We start from the raw sequence: 18,999 nt of genomic DNA, 5'->3' as shown, positions 1-18,999 counted from the left end.
CAGACAAGGGCCACTTTGTGGACGAGCCCGTGTGAGGCCGGTGGCGAGCCGCAGGAGCAGACGCTGGCGTATGACGCATCCTCCGACAGCACCAGGGGGAAAGTGAGGGCTGGGGTGATTAATCTTGTTTTTTTGCCCCAGCGAGAGGACATTGTGACTTTGGCTGGGCTTGGCTTCGGATTGCCTTCAAACGGCTGGCTCCCCCTTGAGTGCATCTCGGGTGGGTGGCTGAGGCAGAGGAGGTGAGGGTTGATTAATGCCGGGATAATGCTAATGCTAACATGAAGTTGTGCCAGGCTAGCTAGTTGTGCCAGCCTAGCGACAGCAGACCGTTATGAGTGAGTGTGCCAGGCTAGCCTCAATAAGTCGTTATGAGGGAGAGAGTGAGTGACGTTTTTGGACAGCTGTTTATGCTACTCTTTGAGAATGACCTCACAGTGAGTCATTAATCTAATCGGAGAGCATGCTTCCTCGGGACCTGGGTATAAACCTCAGTGTCTGTCCTCACTTCTAACTATCAGACTAGACTGTCTGGGAGTGTTTCAATGATCACAAAAGCGAAAACTGTCACAGAGGCATCAGTCATTATTTATTTAGTGTGCAGCACAGGATTACTTTGCAAATCAGGAGGATGGTTTTGGCACAGATGTAGCAAGGGTTAGGCCCAGTCCTCTTTTAGACCCAGTGGGTCCTCTGAGATGCCCTTGAGTCAGTCTCTATGTAAACAACAACAACAACAACATCAACAAACAACTCGGGATGGAGTGTCAGCAGACATATCTGAGCAAGTCTGTTCCATAAATACTCCCTGAAGAGGAGAAAGACAATCAGTCCACTTTAGAGCTGATGACGCCACGTCCTCCAAAAGAAAAAGACGCTTAAAGTTTGATGCTATTTCTGCGGCTGTCAAGACACATACACGTGCACGCACGCACACACACACACACATCTCATCTCTCTGAAAGGGACTATAATTAGCTTCAACTCCCTCCTGATTTTTATGTAAAAGTGATGCTACGCAGGGAAACTTTTTGTGCAGCAATGTTATTGTCCAAACCAGTATGTGGAGAACATTAATCATCAGTGGACAACTTGCCGTGATTACCTCTCCTGGGGGGGGGGGGGGGGACCAGAGTCAAGATCCTGCCCAATCAACAATGTTACAGTGCAGCATCAGAGGTAGTCTGAAGCCGTTATTTTGAGGTAAAATAAACTGACTGTGGGGGTGCGCTGTGGTGCAGCAGGCTACAGCACCCGTACCATTTACGGGTCCGAGTGCCCACTGGGACCCAGGTTCGAATCCAACCTGCGGTCATTTTCCAATCCCACCCCATCTTTCTCTCCCACTTACTTCCTGTCACTCTTCACTGTCCTATCCAAATAAAGGCAACAAACCCCCCCCCCAAAAAATATACTTAAAAATAAATAAATAAATAAATAAATAAACTGATTGTATTGCTTCAAAGGCCACTGCAGTAGAGCCCTACAGGGACAGCTGGCCTTACTGGGAAGGGGTTCTCTTTCAAAGTGGCCTTGGCGAGGCTTTTCCAGGCAAGGCACTTTTAGCTAACTGCTATTGATCTCAGGACAAAGAGCTAGGTGTTCCTGTTTGAGACTAATTGCTTCAGAGCAATCTACCTATATATAGACAAGAGAATAGGCACCAGTGGGTGGGAGGGCAAGGAGCAAAGGGAGTTGTTGGAGTCAACAGCATCTGAACTGGTGAATTTACACAACCCAGAGTGAGATTTAAAGAGCTGATGGGTGACTGGCCAATTATTTTTAATGTGGACATTTCTAACATGCATACTGGTATTAATTGATAATGCCACAAACATAAAAAAAAAAAAAAAAAAAAAAAATAATGAACCAAGCATGCACTAGACAAAACTAAATAGGAAGGACACACAGAGAATGTGCCGAGTCAGAGAGAGAGAGAGAGAAAGATAGAAAGAGAGAGAGAAACAGAGAGAGAGAGAGAGAGAGAGAGAGAGAGAGAGAGAGAGAGAGAGAGAGAGAAAGATAGAAAGAGAGAGAGAGAAACAGAGAGAGAGAGAGAGAGAGAGAGAGAGAGAGAGAGAGAGAGAGAGAGAGAGAGAAAGAAAGAAAGAAAGAAAGAAAGAAAGAAAGAAAGAAAGAAAGAAAGAGTCCAGGCCCAGGACTGAAAGGCCTCACACCAACAGGAGTTGCTTACCTGATGGAGGCCCATTTAACGTGCCACCATGACCCTCTAAGTGGGCAGACCTAAACTGACAAGGGTTTTCAAATGTGCTGCTGTCCAACATCCCCAGTCCAGCTCAGCAGCTCTGCTTATCTTATGAGATACCACGATATGGCACCCTCTGCCAAAACTGGCTCCCCCTGGTGGTGGGGTAGCGGTTTGGAAGTCGCTTTGCAGTATTTCCCACAGAATTGAATTCTATTTGTGGTGGTAGGTGACGGGGAGTTCACAGTTTTAAACAAATTTGCGCAACATGGTTATGATGCTAACAGATTTAATCACGATTTAGCCAGTCGTCTTCTCTGCCAACAACAATCCTTGCAGGATTTTTTATGTTTTCTTTAAACGTGCATGCAGGTTTGTTGAGGGACAGAGACACAAGGAGAGGCTGTGCAAAGGTGCACATAGCTCTACAATGAAAGGATTTCATCCCATTTAAGTAGTACAACATAGAAAATCATTGTGTGATGGTCAGTGTTGATATTGTGGTGGGCCGCCACAAATAAGTCAATGTATGGGAAACACTGTTTTGGATTAAACTGTTACAGACTTTTTTTATCAACAGTGCTCTGCAACCTCAAGTGCCTGTTTTGACAACCCCCAACACACACCCACACCAACCAACACACACGCACACACACACGTCCCACTCGGTGGTCCCACTCACCTGGTGCAGGTCGTTTCCCAGCATGCACTCCTGGAAGAACCCCGGGGCGGCGGAGGAGGCGCGTATGGCTTGCCACATTTTGTGCTGGCAGCCGCCCAGGTAGTGGGAGCGCACACCAGGCAGCATGTTGTAGTTCCTGAACACGTAGGCCTTCAGAGGCAGGCCGCGGTTCACCAGCGTGCTCACTGCTGACACCTAGAGGACAACACCAGGGTTCCCACTCTAAGACAAATGTAAAATTCCATGACTTTTCCCTGACTTTCCCTGACAAAAAATCTGAATTTCCATGACCTTCTATATAATAAATGGTACAATATACCGACCAAAGATTTCAGAACAGTCGCGTAGCGTTCAAGAATCTTTTACTTTTTTAATGTGGAAGATGAATAAATGGGCATTGTATAAACAAAGTTGGACTAACCACAACTACTCAAGCAAGCAGTAAAGCTAATAATCAGATATACACCAATTCTGAGTGGAAATATATTTGTATTAATGTATTTCGGCAAGTAAATTTTGAACTGCTACAAAATCCCATGATATTCCATGACTTTGCCCCCGAAATTATAAAATTCCCTGACTTTCCATATCTGGAATAGACTTTCCAAAATTCCATGATATTCCAGAAATTCCATTACCCGTGGGAACCCTGCAACACAGTCTACTGACTCTGGAGAATGTATGTGGGAGATGGCGAAGATGATTTTAAAGACCAGCTATCCTATTTCATTGGACAATTCACTGTTGTTTCTAAAAACATGTTTTACTGATGGCTCCTACACACAGCTGCGTGCATTGCGTTGCTGGAGATGCATCCCATTCACTTTACATGGGCTGACGTCATCCGTTGCCAAACTGAATTGTGGGTCCGTTGCGTCACGTTTTTCCCGTCGCTCACGTTGAGAAGTTCAGCTGTTGCTGCACCGACAGACGGCACCGGCCAATCAAGCCAATCGACGGATGGCACCAACCAATCAAATTACGGTTATACTTCAAGTCATTTGCATGTTTGCATGGCTTCCGTCGGGAACACCCACTGGCATGCGTTGACGGAACGCAACTGTGTGTAGGAGCCGTTAGATCGCCTGAAAATAAATAGTTCTTTCAAGAACTACTTTGGCTGTAAAAAAAAAAAAAATACCTACTGGTGTACTGGATGGAATTATTGTTTATGACATTTGGCACTTACCTTAGGACATTTCGGATTCTGGGCTGTGTCAATCATGAGACCATCACCCATTCTCTCTCTGAAAAACAAACAAACAAAAAACACACACATGCAATCACCACAAGATACCTCCTCCACAAACAGACAGGTCAAATACAAGCAGAAACACACACAGACACACACACACACTCTCTCTCTAAGGGGAATATCCTTTGACCACAGCACTACTCACTTAAGGATGTTCTCCCAAATCTCGCTGTCGTAGTACGCGTGGCTCCATCCCATCTTCACGGTTCCCACAATGAGGTTCTGCTTGAAGACATCGGAACCCAGTTTCCTATACATCTCCTCACATTCGTCCAGGGGGATCTGGAACACCCCTACCATGAAAGCCAAGATGGCGCCTAGAAAACAGAGGTCAAAGGTTAACCATTAGAGGTCACTTGAACAGGGCTCTACAGGAACAAATTTCACAACAGACTGCTTTTCGGATAAGCAACAAATGCTAAGCTAAGAAAAATGACTGTAGGAGGAGAACAGACAACAGACATAATAAGTTATTTAATCTATCTATACTGTGTGTGTGTGTGTGTGTGTGTGTGTGTGTGTATATAAAAGCAATGAAAAGATAGAATAAATAACTTATGTCTGTTCTCCTCCTACAGTCATATATATATATATATATATTTTTAAAATCACTATATAGATGGGTTTTTAACAGTAGAGTGCTCTACCTGTACTGACTCCACAGATGTAGTCAAACAGCTGATAGATGGGTTTGCCTGTCAGGATCTCCAACTTACGCAGAGTCTGCAGAGCCACCAAACCCCTGAAAGACATCCAGTGGGTTAATGTGAGATCAACATGCATGTACAGCAATCAAAAGAATCCACATTACAGTAACTGTCGCGAAAGACATGTTTTAAAAGACATGACCTTGGTGAAAATAAACATAAAGAAATAAATGAATGATGTTTGCATTCATTTATTCATCAGAATAAATCAAAGAAAGGATTAATTTGAGGCTTTTGTTAGATGCCCTTACGTTACATAGATACATGCCCCTATTGTAACCATTCTGTTTCCAGTAACACACACCCTCATTAAACACATATCCCTTCAGCATGGAAATAATTGATTTGGAAAACAAACATCCATGACGGTTTCATTTACAAGCATGGTTGTACATGCAAGCCTAAATACAACTGTACATCTCAATATAGTACAATACTACTGTTCTATTACTGCGGCATGATACCATCCAGCTAGGTAATAAAACATTGAAGGTTTTCGGAAGCAATATCTGGTGTGCAGCCTCTATCCTCCATCCTGGCTCTTGAAGACCCAACTCTTCTAACAACCTTCCAACACTTTTAACAAACTATTATACTGAACATGCACTTACTGGTAACTGAAACTGATTATTAAAACTTCTGGACTCTGGTGGTAGTGTTTATTGTGATAGTATTTATTGTTACCAAGATCTCTTCTGCATTGTAGCTTTAATGCTATTCTTCATTTTGGTAAGTGGCTTTGGATAAAAGAGTCTGCTAAAGTAATACATCTTTATCATCTGTATCTTGTGTTCATACATTGTTTTTATATTGTGTTCTTTATATCGTTATTACTATTTTTGTGATTGATAGCACAAGAATTCTGACGCACATGTACTTGTACCTGAGCAAAAATGGCAAATAAAGATGCTAAATGTAAATGTAAATGTTTTTCATGACACCTGGTTCCTCCTCCGTCGATGGACAGCACCCTGATGCCGCGACCTTTGACCGGGTCTGTGTAGCCCACCACGGCCAGCGCCTGCCTCACCGCAGCCTGCAGGCTTGGGTTCCGCGCCTGCCTGAGCTTCAGCAAACACGGGATCACTCGCTCCTGCAGGGCGAGAGGGACAGAGAGAGGAAGAGAAGGGAGGGAGAGAGAGGCAGAAAGAGGGAGAGAGGTGGAGAGAGAGGGTGAGAGAGGGAGGGTGATGGAGAGAGGGGGGCGAGAAAGGGAGAGAGAGGGAAAGACGAAGAGAGGGGAAGAGAGGGCGAGAGAGTAAGAAATAGGAAGATGGGGAGAGAGAGGGTGAAAGGGAGAGGAAGAGAGAGACAGAGAGAAAGATAGAGAGAGAGGGGGAGAGGCACAGGGAGAGTTAGGCTCCAGCACAACAGTTTGCTTGTTTCCTACAGAGTCCGTGTGCCCAGGAGCCCTATAGATTTGTTTTGTTAGGAGAATAAAATGCACTGATGCTTCCATCTTTGTTATTCACAAAGAAATGTAGTTCAAAAATGTGCCAGTATTGGCCAGTTACTGTGGTCTCTCACTCACACATACGTACACACCTCTCTCGCCCACACACACACACACACACCTACCTTGACAGCCACCCCTCTGGTCTCTGGGAAATCCATTAGATGGTAGCTGAGGTCTTCCACTCGGCTCACGGTGACTTTCACGTCGGTCACTTTCTGCAGGGCCTGCACCAGAGCCCTCGTCCTGTTGTCCACACTCGCACGTGCTATGATCTACACAACACAAACATATATAATATATACAGTATATAATGTAAATACATATACATACTGTATATGTCTCCATTTCACTGCATTTGTACTTGTCACCACGTATGTGAACTTGAACTTGAACACACAAGTAGGACTGTGTATTGGCAAGATGCTGATACAGTGTGATTTAGTGCCACTTATTTGATCATAACTGATTATTATTGATTATTAGGCATTACCAATTAATTAAAGAAGGAAATTGAGGAGTATGGATGGCCACTCAGTACAGATGTGGTGGGTTTGTGGACGACCTACCCTCTCTCTCTGAGACAGCAGTCTTTGGGCCTTGTCCTCCGCCTCCTTCTCCTCTTTGCTCTTCTCCTTCCCCTCCAGTGAGGCCATCTGGGCCGAGGCGGCCGGCTGCTTGTCCTTTTTACCCGAGGCACTCTGGGAGTCCGCCGAACGGAACTTGGGTACCAGCGGGGTGATGTAGCTGCCCACAAAGCTCTGCACGCTGGGCCTGGGGTAGGAGAGGTAGTGGCTGATGCCCCTCCTGGGGGAGGGTGGGGGCACTGGGGCAACATCCTCCGGCTTGGGGGCAACAGGGGTGGTAGGAGGGGGGCTACTGTGCTCGATAGAGGGCAAATCAGGGGAAGTCTGCATGGGCATTTTCCCCGCTACAGGCATCAGGACCGGTATATGCTCCTGGTTCAGAGACGGGTGTAGTTGAGGCCCGGGAGCTGAAGGTTCTTGGCTTTTCCTTTGCTGGGCCCATTGGTTCTCTGCTGGATCCGGGGGGGCATCAGTGCCAAAGTAGGTGTTGACGTGCTGGGAGAGGTGGCTGTAGGTCTCGTCCATGTTGGTGGAGAACGCAGCCGGCTGTAAGCGCTGGAAGGTCTGCTTGGCCACCGACGACGACACAGTGCCGGCCTGAGAGGCTAGGCTGATTTTCAGCTTCTCTCTTGCCTGGATTTGAGGCGCTTCCGCCTGCTCCGGAACTTCCTTCTCGTGCATCTTCTCTCGCTCAGGCTCCTCTATGGCGACGGCCGATCGAACTGCCGTTGCGGTCACGGCAACAGTTGCTGCCTCCTGGTCACCAGGGCTGGGCACATGGACCTCCACGGCACCAACGGTGGCAGTGGTGGTAGTGCCGGGCCTCAGCCTTGTGATCTTAGAGAGGAAGTCAGTTCCACTCACCGTTCCGCTGACTGCTTTGGAGACGGTGTCCAGCGTGGTCCTGATTCGGGACATGCGTCAGCTACTCCAAGAGCCTGCACTGGGACAATTAAAATGAGACAGTTTGTCTTGCCTCAGATCTCCATCACTGATACCCAGCTATGGGTTTGGCTGTTGGATTTGCATCTTTTCACAGATAGAGAGGTATGCTTCTTCTTTGAAGTAGCTGAATTACTATTTATTTCTCTGCATTCCATTGGGGAAAAATCCACAAAGAGATGGCTGAGGATCTTCTGCAAAAACTATCCACCGTTTTATAGAGACCTGTTTTATGCCTTATTTCCAACAGGATCTTGACATGATTCTATCATGACTGGACGTCTGAAAATAAAGACAAAAATTTACATTAGGCTACATCTCTAAGTTTTTACCATCATCTGCCCTCTTGTATTGGCCATAATTAATCACTCACTAACCAATGGAGTGGTCCCCTCAGGTTTTAAACGTGCAATTGTGCAACCTTTACTTAAGAAACCTAACCTTGAGCCCAGTGACCTGAAGAATTATAGGCCTATTTCTAAATTACCTTTTCTGTCAAAGATACTAGAAAAGGTTGTCCTCTCTCAGGTTTCTTCTTATCTGAGTGAGTTCAATATATGTGATAAATTCCAATCAGGTTTTAGATCTCTGCACAGCACTGAATCGGCCTTGCTTAAAGTCCAAAACGACATCCTCTTAGCAGTTGATTCTGGATCTTGCGCCCTCTTGGTGCTTCTTGATCTGAGTGCAGCATTTGACACCATTGACCATAATGAAGTTGGTCTCCAGGGTTCTGTTCTGCAATGGTTCTCTTCTTATCTTAGTGATAGATCATTTTCAGTTAGTTTAGGCAATTTCTCATCTTCCTCTGCCCTTATAAAGTGTGGTGTTCCTCAGGGTTCCATTTTGGGCCCTCTTTTATTCTCTCTTTATATGCTACCCCTTGGCTCAATTTTTAAAAAGTATAACATTCAGTATCACTGCTATGCAGATGACACTCAGTTTTACCTGCCTGTTAACACTAATGGCATTTGTTCTTTGGAGAATATTTTTAACTGTCTCAGTGACATCAAATGCTGGATGGCAAAAAATGTTCTTCAACTGAGCGAAAAGTAAAACTGATATAATTATTTTTGGCCCTCCAAGTGATGTTTCTATCTTGAAAAATGCACTAGGACCTCTCTCTGCAAACTGCCACAGTGAAGTAAAGAATCTTGGGGTTTTCTTTGACTCCTCTTTAAATTTTAATAAGCAAATAAATAGTGTGGTCAAAGGCAGCTTTTTCCAGTTAAGAACCATTGCAAAACTGAAGCACTTTTGTCCTTCTCCGATCTTGAAACTCTTATACATGCTTTCATAACTTCTAGACTAGATTATTGTAATTAATTATATGCAGGCCTGACCCACCCACTCTCAACAGACTTCAGCTAGTTCAAAATGCAGCAGCTAGATTATTAAGTGGCTCTAAGAAACGTGAGCATATAACTCCTGTGTTGGCTAAGCTGCACTGGTTACCTGTGGAGCACAGAGTTAAGTTTAAAATTTTACTTTTTGTCTTCAAAGCCCTCAGTGGTTTGGCACCTAGTTACATAGGTGACCTACTAATTCCTTACAGCACTCCAAGATCACTTAGGTCTTCATCTCAGAATCTTCTCTATATATCCCCAAAACACATGTAAGACTAAGGGTGATAGAGCCTTCTCTGTTGTTGCCCCCCAACTCTGGAATAGCCTACCTGTACATATTAAGTCCTCTCCAACCATTGACTGCTTTAAGTCTAACTTAAAGACTTTCATTTTCTCCCAAGCTTTTAATCTACCTTAATACCCCCCCCCCACACACACACACACACTCTCTTTATTTTATTTATGACCAATTTGTGTATTATTTCAATTATTTATTTATTTTCCCCCCATGTTATATTGTTGTTGTACCATTGTCATTGTTTTATGTTTGTTTGTAAGCACTTTGGTTCAACTCAGTTGTTTTTAAATGTGCTATAGAAATAAAGTTGACTTGACTTGACCAAACACACCCAATATGCTAAGGCAATCAATCAAGATTAGACTTGATTAATTGATTTTATTTGACCATTTCGTTATAAAATATGATGCAGCTTTGCACCGTACATTTAAAATTTAAAAAAAAAAAAAAAAAAAAAAAAACTTGAAGTTACTGAAGTAAAACCACTGTCATGTGCGGTCACTGACTAGGACCCAAATGACCTGTTTACGGTCACCATAGCAACTGACAGCACTGCTGATAACGCTAACCGATAAAGTCTGCAATACCTGAAACTTAAAATCTCAAGAGCTAGAAGCTAAATACCGATACTTTGCTTTAACGGACCGTCATGGAGAATTCATCCGATATAGTTGTGAGAGCAAACGAACTCGTCAAAAATGTCATTGAAACAGCACAGACCATCGTGGGCTGCAGGCCAGTGGACCAAGGTGCCCTGTCTGACTACAAGATGAAAAACATTGATTGGGTAACCTGCAAAGACTTCACTGTTGATATCGGAAAAAAACAAATTGAAGAGTATATTAGCACATGGGAGATTGACTCTAGCTGGCTTTACAGTCTAGAATTTGTTCATGAGATTCAGTTGGAGTATCATAAACAATATAATTACAGAGTACAGTGGAGCGTCCCGACTCGAAGAACTCCAATTCCTAGGGGAACAGCTTGTGTTTTCTTCGTCATCGAGATCTCAAAAATCAAACCACAAACACTACCGGTGGAGGTCTACTTCTTCGTGGAATCAAACAGATTGATATATCGTCCAGGAAAGACGAGGTTCAGGGAGAAGTGGCTAAAGGACGTCATCGAGAGCAAGGCTTTTCTTCAAGACACGGTCAAGTTCTGACTTGACACCACCAAAACAAATAATAACTGACTGATCATTGTTGCTGGCGACAGCTAGCACTAGTGCTAGCTAACAGTTAACATGTCAACAAGCTTTTCCTCACATAAGCTAACGCCCATGGGCCTGACATAAACGGCATGTGTATACTAAATGTTTCTTTGTATTAAACTTAAGATGTTGTCAACACTAAACTGTATGACTCAAGCTAACTGTTGTCAAAGATTGTTATAACGTTATAACAAAACGCTGCTATCGAAGGGTAACGTTAGTCGTAATGGACGCAACTTGGCGCCGCAGTAATTGTTGCCTAATAAATATGGCTGGATAAGCAATTATATTGTTTTGTGTAGATAAAGTCATACTTTCCATGTAACAGGATGCTCTGGTGGTGATAGATAGATACTTTATTGATCCCCAAAGGGAAATAAATAATAGTGTAGCTACCGTTAGCTATCCTCGATTCCACGTCGTTGCACTTCTAATGCAAGCTAAACTGGTCCAGCGCTAGCTAAATTATCCAAATCTCTGTGCTTTAAATATTTCATTATTGTAATGGTTCGACTGACTTTGAGCTCTCTAACATCAATTCACTGTCAGTTCTCCAAAGAAGGTTAAAGTCATTATCTGATTGATGATCAGCTACCTATGCTAATGTCACTGTATCTCTCATGCGTGTAGGCTAGCTAGTAACTTACCACATCGACAGTTTTTCACAGACAGTTAACTTCACATTGCTTTAACAGTATTTAACGTTATTGAAGGGACCCTTACAACAACAATTCCAATGCGTTAAGAATAATGTGTGATCAAAATATACCTCCATGCTCCTTAACGGTGATCAGAGAAGACGTTGCTTAAACCTCTGGATGCAGGTGGATGTCAGCTTCCAAGCCAGCTAGCTTGCCAACGTAGTCAACGTAGCCCACGTCAAGTATCGTCCATTCAAATTTACAAACGCCAGTTTCCCAATGTGTATATGAATACCTTTAACCCATACGTTTTACTGCATGGGTGTGTGCTGGCTTCAGAGTGACTTATCATTACTCCCATTTAATTACACATGATGCAAGGTTTGGCAAATCCGTTATGTTGTCAAGCTTCAAAACTACTGCATCATATCTTATCTTATCTTGTCCAGTATTGGTCATGATGACATGATGTGCTAAATTATTGGACACAACCAATAACGGAGAAATGAAGAAGAGGCCAAAAACTGCATGCAGGCCTAGCCAGTATCCTTTTCTCCCTAATGATGGTAGACTATGGCACCCTTAATTGACCTTTTGATATTTACTGCAATATTGTCACACCTGATCTTCAACCTGATTGCTAACTAAATAGCTGTTGATTTAATGAAGACGTTTCAAACTAGCAATTTCCCATGTGTACGCAATGTTAACACTGAGTTCACGTGTCATTTCAACCTTTTAAAATATCTCAAGTGCATTGAATTACTAACTGTTGTATCAGCAATCAGCAAGTCAATCAGTCTGATAGTCAAATCAGTCAATCACTCAGTCAACCAATGTAATTGGCAGACAGATTCATTCAATCAAAAATGAAAAAAAAAAAAAAAAAATATGTATCTTGTTTTCGTTGTGTTCCAATTTGAACACTAGATGGCATCAGACTACATTTGGGGCATGAAGGCCATGACAAACCTGTGACTGGGCATGTGGTGCTATTTTCTGTTACAGGATATGAAACATCCTATATTGTTAAGCATTAAGCAGGGTAATTGAAACATCTGTATAGACATTTAAACAGGATCCTAGCCCTAAATCAAATGTGCATACATGGAACCTGAAGAAGGGCATTCATCAGACAAATAGTTTGCCGTAGACCACACACTTTCAGTCCACAAATGACATTTAGTCAAAAATGTAACCTATGACCAACACATTTAAGTCAGGCTCCAGACACTAACCAGTAAAAAAAGCTTTATACCAAAACAGATATTCTGTTCTTCCATATTCCTAGGTCATTTCAACAAGCCCTGGGGAGTTTGTGCTCTGATACTGGCACAGCTATTGTGGAATTATGACTCACCTTATAATTGCAAATCACATTTCACAATAAGCTCCCATCAGGTGCCCTGGGTGCCAAAGGCTGTGTGCCTCTCTACACAGACAGAACATGTTCATTTCATTTCCCCCTCTCATCATGTCTCATTCCCCAAGGGGTCTTTTCAAGATCTTGCCTCAGTAGGCCTAATTGTCAGAGACAGAAATTTTAGCAATAAACGTGTTCCATGATGCACACAATTTGCCTCGCATTCTTTATATCATTTCCAGATTGCAAAAGTGGTCCCATGAGATTAATTGTAAACCCCTATATTCGATGTGATTTCTTTTTACATTTATTTAGCTGCTGATACACACACTGAGATGGTATGACTGTTTCTCCTTTTTACCTCTTTCTCCACATCCTCACTTCATCCCAGCATAAAAGAACTGGGATGAAGTTCTATCTTGGGATGTGGTAGAGAGAGAGAGTAGTACGTGTTGGCAACAATACCTCAAGCAGCATCACACTGAGCACAGGGGCCCCCCAAGGCTGCGTGCTCAGTCCGCTGCTCTTCACCCTGCTGACGCATGACTGCACTGCAACCTACAGCAACAATCACATAGTGAAATTTGCTGACGACACAACTCTGGTGGGTCTCATCACCAAGGGCGACGAGACTCAATACAGGTTGGAGGTCGACCATCTGACCACGTGGTGCAGGGACAACAACCTCCTGCTAAACGTCAGCAAGACCAAAGAGATTGTTGTTGACTTCCGGAGAGGTCACACCCAACACCTGCCACTGACCATCGACGGTGCTGTGGTGGAGAGAGCGAGCAGCACCAAATTCCTGGGGGTGCACATCAGTGAAGACCTCTCCTGGACCACCAACACTGCATCACTGGCTAAGAGAGCTCAGCCGCCTGTACTTCCTCTCACGAAACTCAGGCGCAGCAAGTGCTCCACCAGCCATCATGACCACATTCTACCGAGGCACCATTGAGAGCATCCTCTCCAGCTGTATCGCTGTGTGGGGCGGAAGCTGCACTGAATACAACAGGAAAGCCCTGCAGCATAGTGAACACAGCTGGAAGGATCATTGGTGCTTCACTCCCCTCCCTGAAGGACATTCACACCACCCACCCACACCCAAGCACACCAAAATTGTGAGTGATGCAAGTCACCCCGCCACAATCTGTTTGATCTACTGCCCTCTGGGAAGAGGTACAGAAGCCTGCGCCCCCCGCACTACCAGACTCACCAACAGCTTCATACACCAAGCTGTAAGGATGCTGAACTCTCTCCTCCTCTCCCCCCTCCACCCTCAGCTACATAACATCCTGGACATTGAACCCACAATGGCCAGCCTGCACTACTCCACTTGCACACTTGAACACTTGAACACTTGCACACTTGTACACTTTTACAACTTGGTGTTGTTGTCCTGAAAACACAACACTTCTGCTGCTCTTACATAACTTGCACCACTATGCCACTTTATTACTTAGGTCAAACAGAACTACCCAAGCCTTTTATTGGCCTGACTTTGCACTAGTATTTTATTGACTGTCTATGCACAATTTCAACCAAATTTTGCTGCTCTTATTTTTTCATTATTATATGTGCCCTCTTATTTACTTAATTACTTACTTTTTTGTTTACTTGAATGTTATGTTTGTCTGTGGACTTAAATTGGTAAAATATGTCTTGTCTTCACCGTGGGATAGTGAGAAACGTAATTTCGATCTCTTTGTATGTCTGGAACATGTGAAGAAATTGACAATAAAGCTGACTTTGACTTTGACTTTGACTTTGACTTTGAGAATGAATGGAATGCTTCCATGTCAGTGTTTCTTATTTGTAGAATAAATCAACAACAAACAAGCATGTGCATCTTTCCCTCATTTCCATAGCAACATGCAAATGCCCCATTCTTCACAGCTATACGTTTGTACTTAGAGGCAGTGCGTGTCGGATTGAGAGATATAGCTTTATGATTAGCAGTCCTGTTGAGGAAGACTGTAGAGAGTTATTTATTGTTGTCATCAATGTAAATGATGTGTCTGAGACCAATCAAGAATTATTAAAAATGTATTATTCCATGCCTTGTGAGTCTGTCTCTAAATTTAGCGTTGCCACTTCGAATCAATTATGCTGTATAGCACTTGTGTGTGAAAGCAGACAGCCTTGCATGAGTTATTTTTTGTGAAATCCCCGCGCCTATTCAGATAAGTGAACAAAATTGTCATAGATTTAAAACGCAAGTCTGTTTTTTGAACACAGCCACACTCCTTTGAGGTGATTGACAGAGTGAATTATCCCTCAATCCCTGCCTGCCATTGTGCAGGCTCTTTCAAAACTTAAAGATTTGTGTGGAGCCACCCTACTGGGCAGCCCTTTCAGGGCCCAAGTGACTTGATGTTAAAAGTGTGCCCTTTCTTGGGTAATATTCACTCCCTGTGCTCTACTGTGCACTAAGAACGGTGCATTACCATTATGAAAGGCTGCTGCCTGGTTGCCATCCTACACTGACATCTCTTTCATAACCTACACTCAATCCCTTCATGGCTGAGGTGGTTTTATTGGACTTGTGTCATCTGCCATTTGTGTGCTTCGGTCTTTGTGTCAAGGTGTCTTTTTAACTTAGGACCTTAAAAATGGGTGGCAAAAAGAGATCTACTGTATGCTGATGGGGGAGCGCATGTTGTAATGTGATTGCTCTAAAAAGGATCATGAACACTTGACCTAACAATTCAGAACACAGACCTAAAAGGTTACATTATGACAGTCTAGCACAGCATGTTAAAGCATTAACATTATTTTCTTTAGACCAGACCATACAAAATTACCCTGTCTCAAAAGACTATATGGACATGGCATTATGCTCGAAACCTTAAGTTCGAAACCTTTAGAGCATTAGAGAGAAAAATACACATATTTAATTTTAAGATTTCCATGTCACAAGTGGCTTGTCTATGTAAAGGCTACAGTGTGTGTGTGTGTGTGTGTGTGTGTGTGTGTGTGTGTGTGTGTGTGTGTGTGCCTACATCCTATTAAATTGATGGTGAAGTTTAAATGGAAATGTGTTGGTGGTAAAACAACAAGATGTTCACAGCCATAATACACACCGTCTGCTGCATCATGTTATGTACCCAGACATCAAAGTAAAATCTTGAAGCTCACTGAAGATGAACACATTCTGGCATATGGAGACATAAACAAACACAGAGGGGTACCACAGCATGTGTATCATAGATATGGAGGTCACCACAGAGTGCTAACACTAGAAAAAAGGGGAAAAAGTCAAATGAACAGTGAACACCTTCACTACTATAATTCGATGAAAACGCCTTTACACATACACAGATTCATTACATTACATTACATTACATTACATTACATCACATTACATTTGGCTGACATATTTTGTGTTAAGTTGCCAAAGCAGGGGTTAGGACGATTCTAAGGGCCAGCACTGTGACAGGGGGCCCCCAGAGAGCCCCCCCCCCAATAATAATACTATATATTATCGGGGGGCCCAGAGTTATTCTCTGTCAAAGGGCCCAAATGATCTGGATGTGGATGTATGGTTCTACATACTGAAAGATGTAGGCCTATGTTCATTTGACCCTGCTTCTCTTTTCACCTCATCCTGCAGTACTGTACCTCTGACTGACTAAGCACCCATAGAGAGTGAGAGGAGGTTGGTTTACACTGTAAACCGTAAACAAATGTAAATGTTAATCAGGTTTCTAGGCCAAGTATACTTGCGTATACAAGGAATTTGGTCTATGCATTTATCCCATCCGTGAATTAGTTAACACACAGAGCACACAGTGAACACACAGTGAGGTGAAGCACACACTAACCCAGAGCAGTGAGCTGCCTATATAGCGGCACTCAAGGAGCAGTGAGGGGTTAGGTGCCTTGCTCAAGGGCACTTCAGCCGTTCCTACTGGTCGGGGATCGAAACGGCCACCCTTCGGTTACAAGCCCGAAGCCCTAACCAGTAGGCCCACGACTGCCCCATAGTGTTTGACTATGACAGAAATAGAGATGTTGGGCTGTAGAGAGATGTTGCATTGTGACACACACAAGAGCAAAGATGTTAGTTTGACTGTAAGTAGAGAGATATTGGATTGTGACAGAAGTAAAGATGTTGGACTGTTTAGAGATGTTAGGCTGTGACAGATGTTTGTTGGAACATTGAGTAGAGATGTTGGATTGTGTCAGAAGTAAAGATGTTGGATATAACAGAAATGTTGGATTGTAATAGAAGTTACATATCGGACACTAATGTTTTTACAGTGCCACTTTGTAATCAGTGAATGCTATTAGTGTTGTGATTAGCATTAATAAAGCAGACATGATCATTAAAGTTAGACTACTTTTGGTATTTGATATTAAGCTATACCTGTATGTTAATATCTAATTTGATATTGCGTGTTACTTATGAGACTTCCAAACAATTTAAAACTGGCTCATTTACCTGAATATTACCAAAAGAAGAACAATTGATTGTGATGGGAGATTTCAGTGATGCTTCCGGATAATAGGAATGGTTATAGTCTAGGTTTCATTGAGCTATTAAAACTGTGAATAAACTGCATGAAAACAAGGAAAGGTACCACATTAATGGTGACCCAAAGTGTCAGAGCAATGAGCTAGTAATACACCCAAATATGTGTCTGTGGTGAGTCAAGTCAAGTCAAGGATTAAACCAATGCGTATGTGTGCAATCGCAGGTCCCCACCACGGAGTTGGAATGTTTTCCACCTCATCACATAGCCTACTGTAGGACATAAGAAAGACAGCAAGAATCAGCGTTTCTCGCCTGTCGTGATCATGTCGAATACATTTAATCACACTTTCAACCGCAATTCGTCCTCACCGGAACAGTTTGGAGAAGCAGATGAAAACGGAGGGCGTTTTGCGCTTGTAAAAGCTGGGATTTTGGGAGCGATTTTTGTCCTTGCAGCTTGTGGAAATTTCTTTCTGCTATTCACGCTTTGGAAGAAGCGCAAAAGAAACACCAGGACACAGCTGTTTCTTTTCCACCTGTGTCTCGCTGACTTGATGGTCGCCTTTTTCCAAGTTCTTCCCCAGCTATCCATGGAGATTACGCACGGATTTAAAGGCTCGGATTCTTTATGCAGAATTGTAAAATACCTCCAAGTTGTAGGTATGTTCGCTTCGACATATATGATAGTTGCTATGACGATAGATAGGTACCACGCCGTGTGTAAACCCATGGTGTCGTTTTTCAAAGGCTCGTTTCGAAGGTATGTGGCAATCGGAGCAGCGTGGCTAATTTCACTGATATTCAGCACTCCGCAACTCTTCATATTCTCTCTTCAAAGGTTCGAAGACAACTTATACGACTGTTGGGCAACCTTCATTGAGCCATGGGGACAACGAATATACATCACCTGGATTACTCTGTCGGTGTTTCTTTTGCCCGCAATTATCCTATTGTACTGTCAATTAAGGATATGCACGGGAATTTATTTCAACATGAAGAGGAAAACCTTACAGGGTGCGACTGGGGATGGACGCTCCTATCCCAGAGGGGTTTCGAGCGCAATGCTGAAGACCATCAAAATGACATTTGTTATCATCCTAGCATACTCGATATGCTGGACACCATTCTTCGTGGTCCAGTTGTGGTCAGCTTGGAGCCCAAGCGCACCAACTCAGGGTCGGTACTGAGACTAACTGATGCTTTCACTGTAGCTTCAAAAACACTGCATGTAGTAGGGACCTTCAATTTAACAATGACAAGTAAAGAAATCCCTGGGGAAAAAAAAACATAAATTGTGCGCTAGTGAAATAGTTGTCAACAGGGTATTTTAACTTCCCAATCCCACGCTTATACTCACTATTAATTGACATTAATTGATCTTTATTTTCTCTTTTGCAATTACAGGTCCAGTATTTGTTATTATCATGCTGCTGGCCAGTCTCAACAGCTGCACCAATCCTTGGATCTACCAATACTACAGCTAAACAGACTGGGATTTGGGACTCGGAGGTCCCTCAGAATGTGTTATGCTGGAGAGTAGGCCTACTTGATATTCAGGTTTGAACTGATTGGACTAAGTGCAATCAGTCTTCATGGTGGTCACACAGGGTGATGCAGTTTTAGTCTACTCAAATAATGACCCATGTTCTGCACCAGCTGGACGCCATGTTCAAAGCATGTTAATGTGTGTGATGAATGTATTCTGTCAGTGTTAATGTGTGGTATAGGTCCTGTGGTAAGAAACACCCCATGTACTGCAAGACTTCGGCAGAAGCAGAGGGGTGCAGTGAAGCTGAAAATAAACCCAGCAGTGGAGTGTGACTTCTTGT

General features: G+C 43.2%; 3 protein-coding genes across 5 annotated transcripts in view; 2 read left to right on the top strand and 1 right to left on the bottom strand.

The window, feature by feature from the left end:
* pnpla8 (patatin-like phospholipase domain containing 8) overlaps positions 1-11,737 on the bottom strand; it is a 27,875-nt gene extending 16,138 nt beyond the window's left edge. Inside the window, exons 1-8 of one of the 3 annotated variants that reach the window (XM_048268077.1) lie at positions 11,459-11,737; positions 6,873-8,114; positions 6,429-6,578; positions 5,792-5,943; positions 4,791-4,885; positions 4,289-4,460; positions 4,078-4,135; positions 2,889-3,083 (exon numbers count right to left, since the gene is read on the bottom strand). In XM_048268077.1, the coding sequence (XP_048124034.1) occupies positions 2,889-3,083; positions 4,078-4,135; positions 4,289-4,460; positions 4,791-4,885; positions 5,792-5,943; positions 6,429-6,578; positions 6,873-7,808 (1,758 nt within the window). In that variant the 5' untranslated portion in view covers positions 7,809-8,114; positions 11,459-11,737. The remainder of the gene's footprint in view (positions 1-2,888; positions 3,084-4,077; positions 4,136-4,288; positions 4,461-4,790; positions 4,886-5,791; positions 5,944-6,428; positions 6,579-6,872; positions 8,115-11,458) is intronic. The other 2 variants (XM_048268078.1, XM_048268079.1) reach the window with 2 other exon arrangements.
* On the top strand, positions 9,993-10,935 carry akap14 (A-kinase anchoring protein 14). The gene has a single exon (XM_048268080.1). It carries the CDS (start codon positions 10,126-10,128, stop codon positions 10,639-10,641), a length of 516 nt encoding a protein of 171 aa, XP_048124037.1. The 5' UTR covers positions 9,993-10,125; the 3' UTR covers positions 10,642-10,935.
* A 5,756-nt stretch (positions 11,738-17,493) lies between the features above and the next one.
* On the top strand, positions 17,494-18,773 carry avpr2l (arginine vasopressin receptor 2, like). Its single transcript, XM_048267606.1, has 2 exons — positions 17,494-18,346; positions 18,575-18,773. Exons 1-2 carry the CDS (start codon positions 17,494-17,496, stop codon positions 18,652-18,654), a joined length of 933 nt encoding a protein of 310 aa, XP_048123563.1. The 3' UTR covers positions 18,655-18,773.
* Positions 18,774-18,999: the final 226 nt, after the last annotated feature.

Source organism: Alosa alosa, chromosome 17, assembly GCF_017589495.1.
Source record: "Alosa alosa isolate M-15738 ecotype Scorff River chromosome 17, AALO_Geno_1.1, whole genome shotgun sequence".
NCBI classification, from domain to species: domain Eukaryota; kingdom Metazoa; phylum Chordata; class Actinopteri; order Clupeiformes; family Clupeidae; genus Alosa; species Alosa alosa.
Note: the sequence above shows the minus strand (reverse complement) of the source record. Positions and strands in the feature narration are given on the sequence as shown.

What these genes read in the sequence shown, in the direction of transcription:
- akap14 (XM_048268080.1), top strand. Translation starts at nt 10,126, where the DNA reads ATGGAGAATTCATCCGATATAGTTGTGAGAGCAAACGAACTCGTCAAA.
- avpr2l (XM_048267606.1), top strand. Translation starts at nt 17,494, where the DNA reads ATGTCGAATACATTTAATCACACTTTCAACCGCAATTCGTCCTCACCG. An exon ending in CCCAAGCGCACCAACTCAGG is followed by an intron (nt 18,347 to 18,574) that starts GTCGGTACTGAG and finishes TTGCAATTACAG; the next exon opens with GTCCAGTATTTGTTATTATC.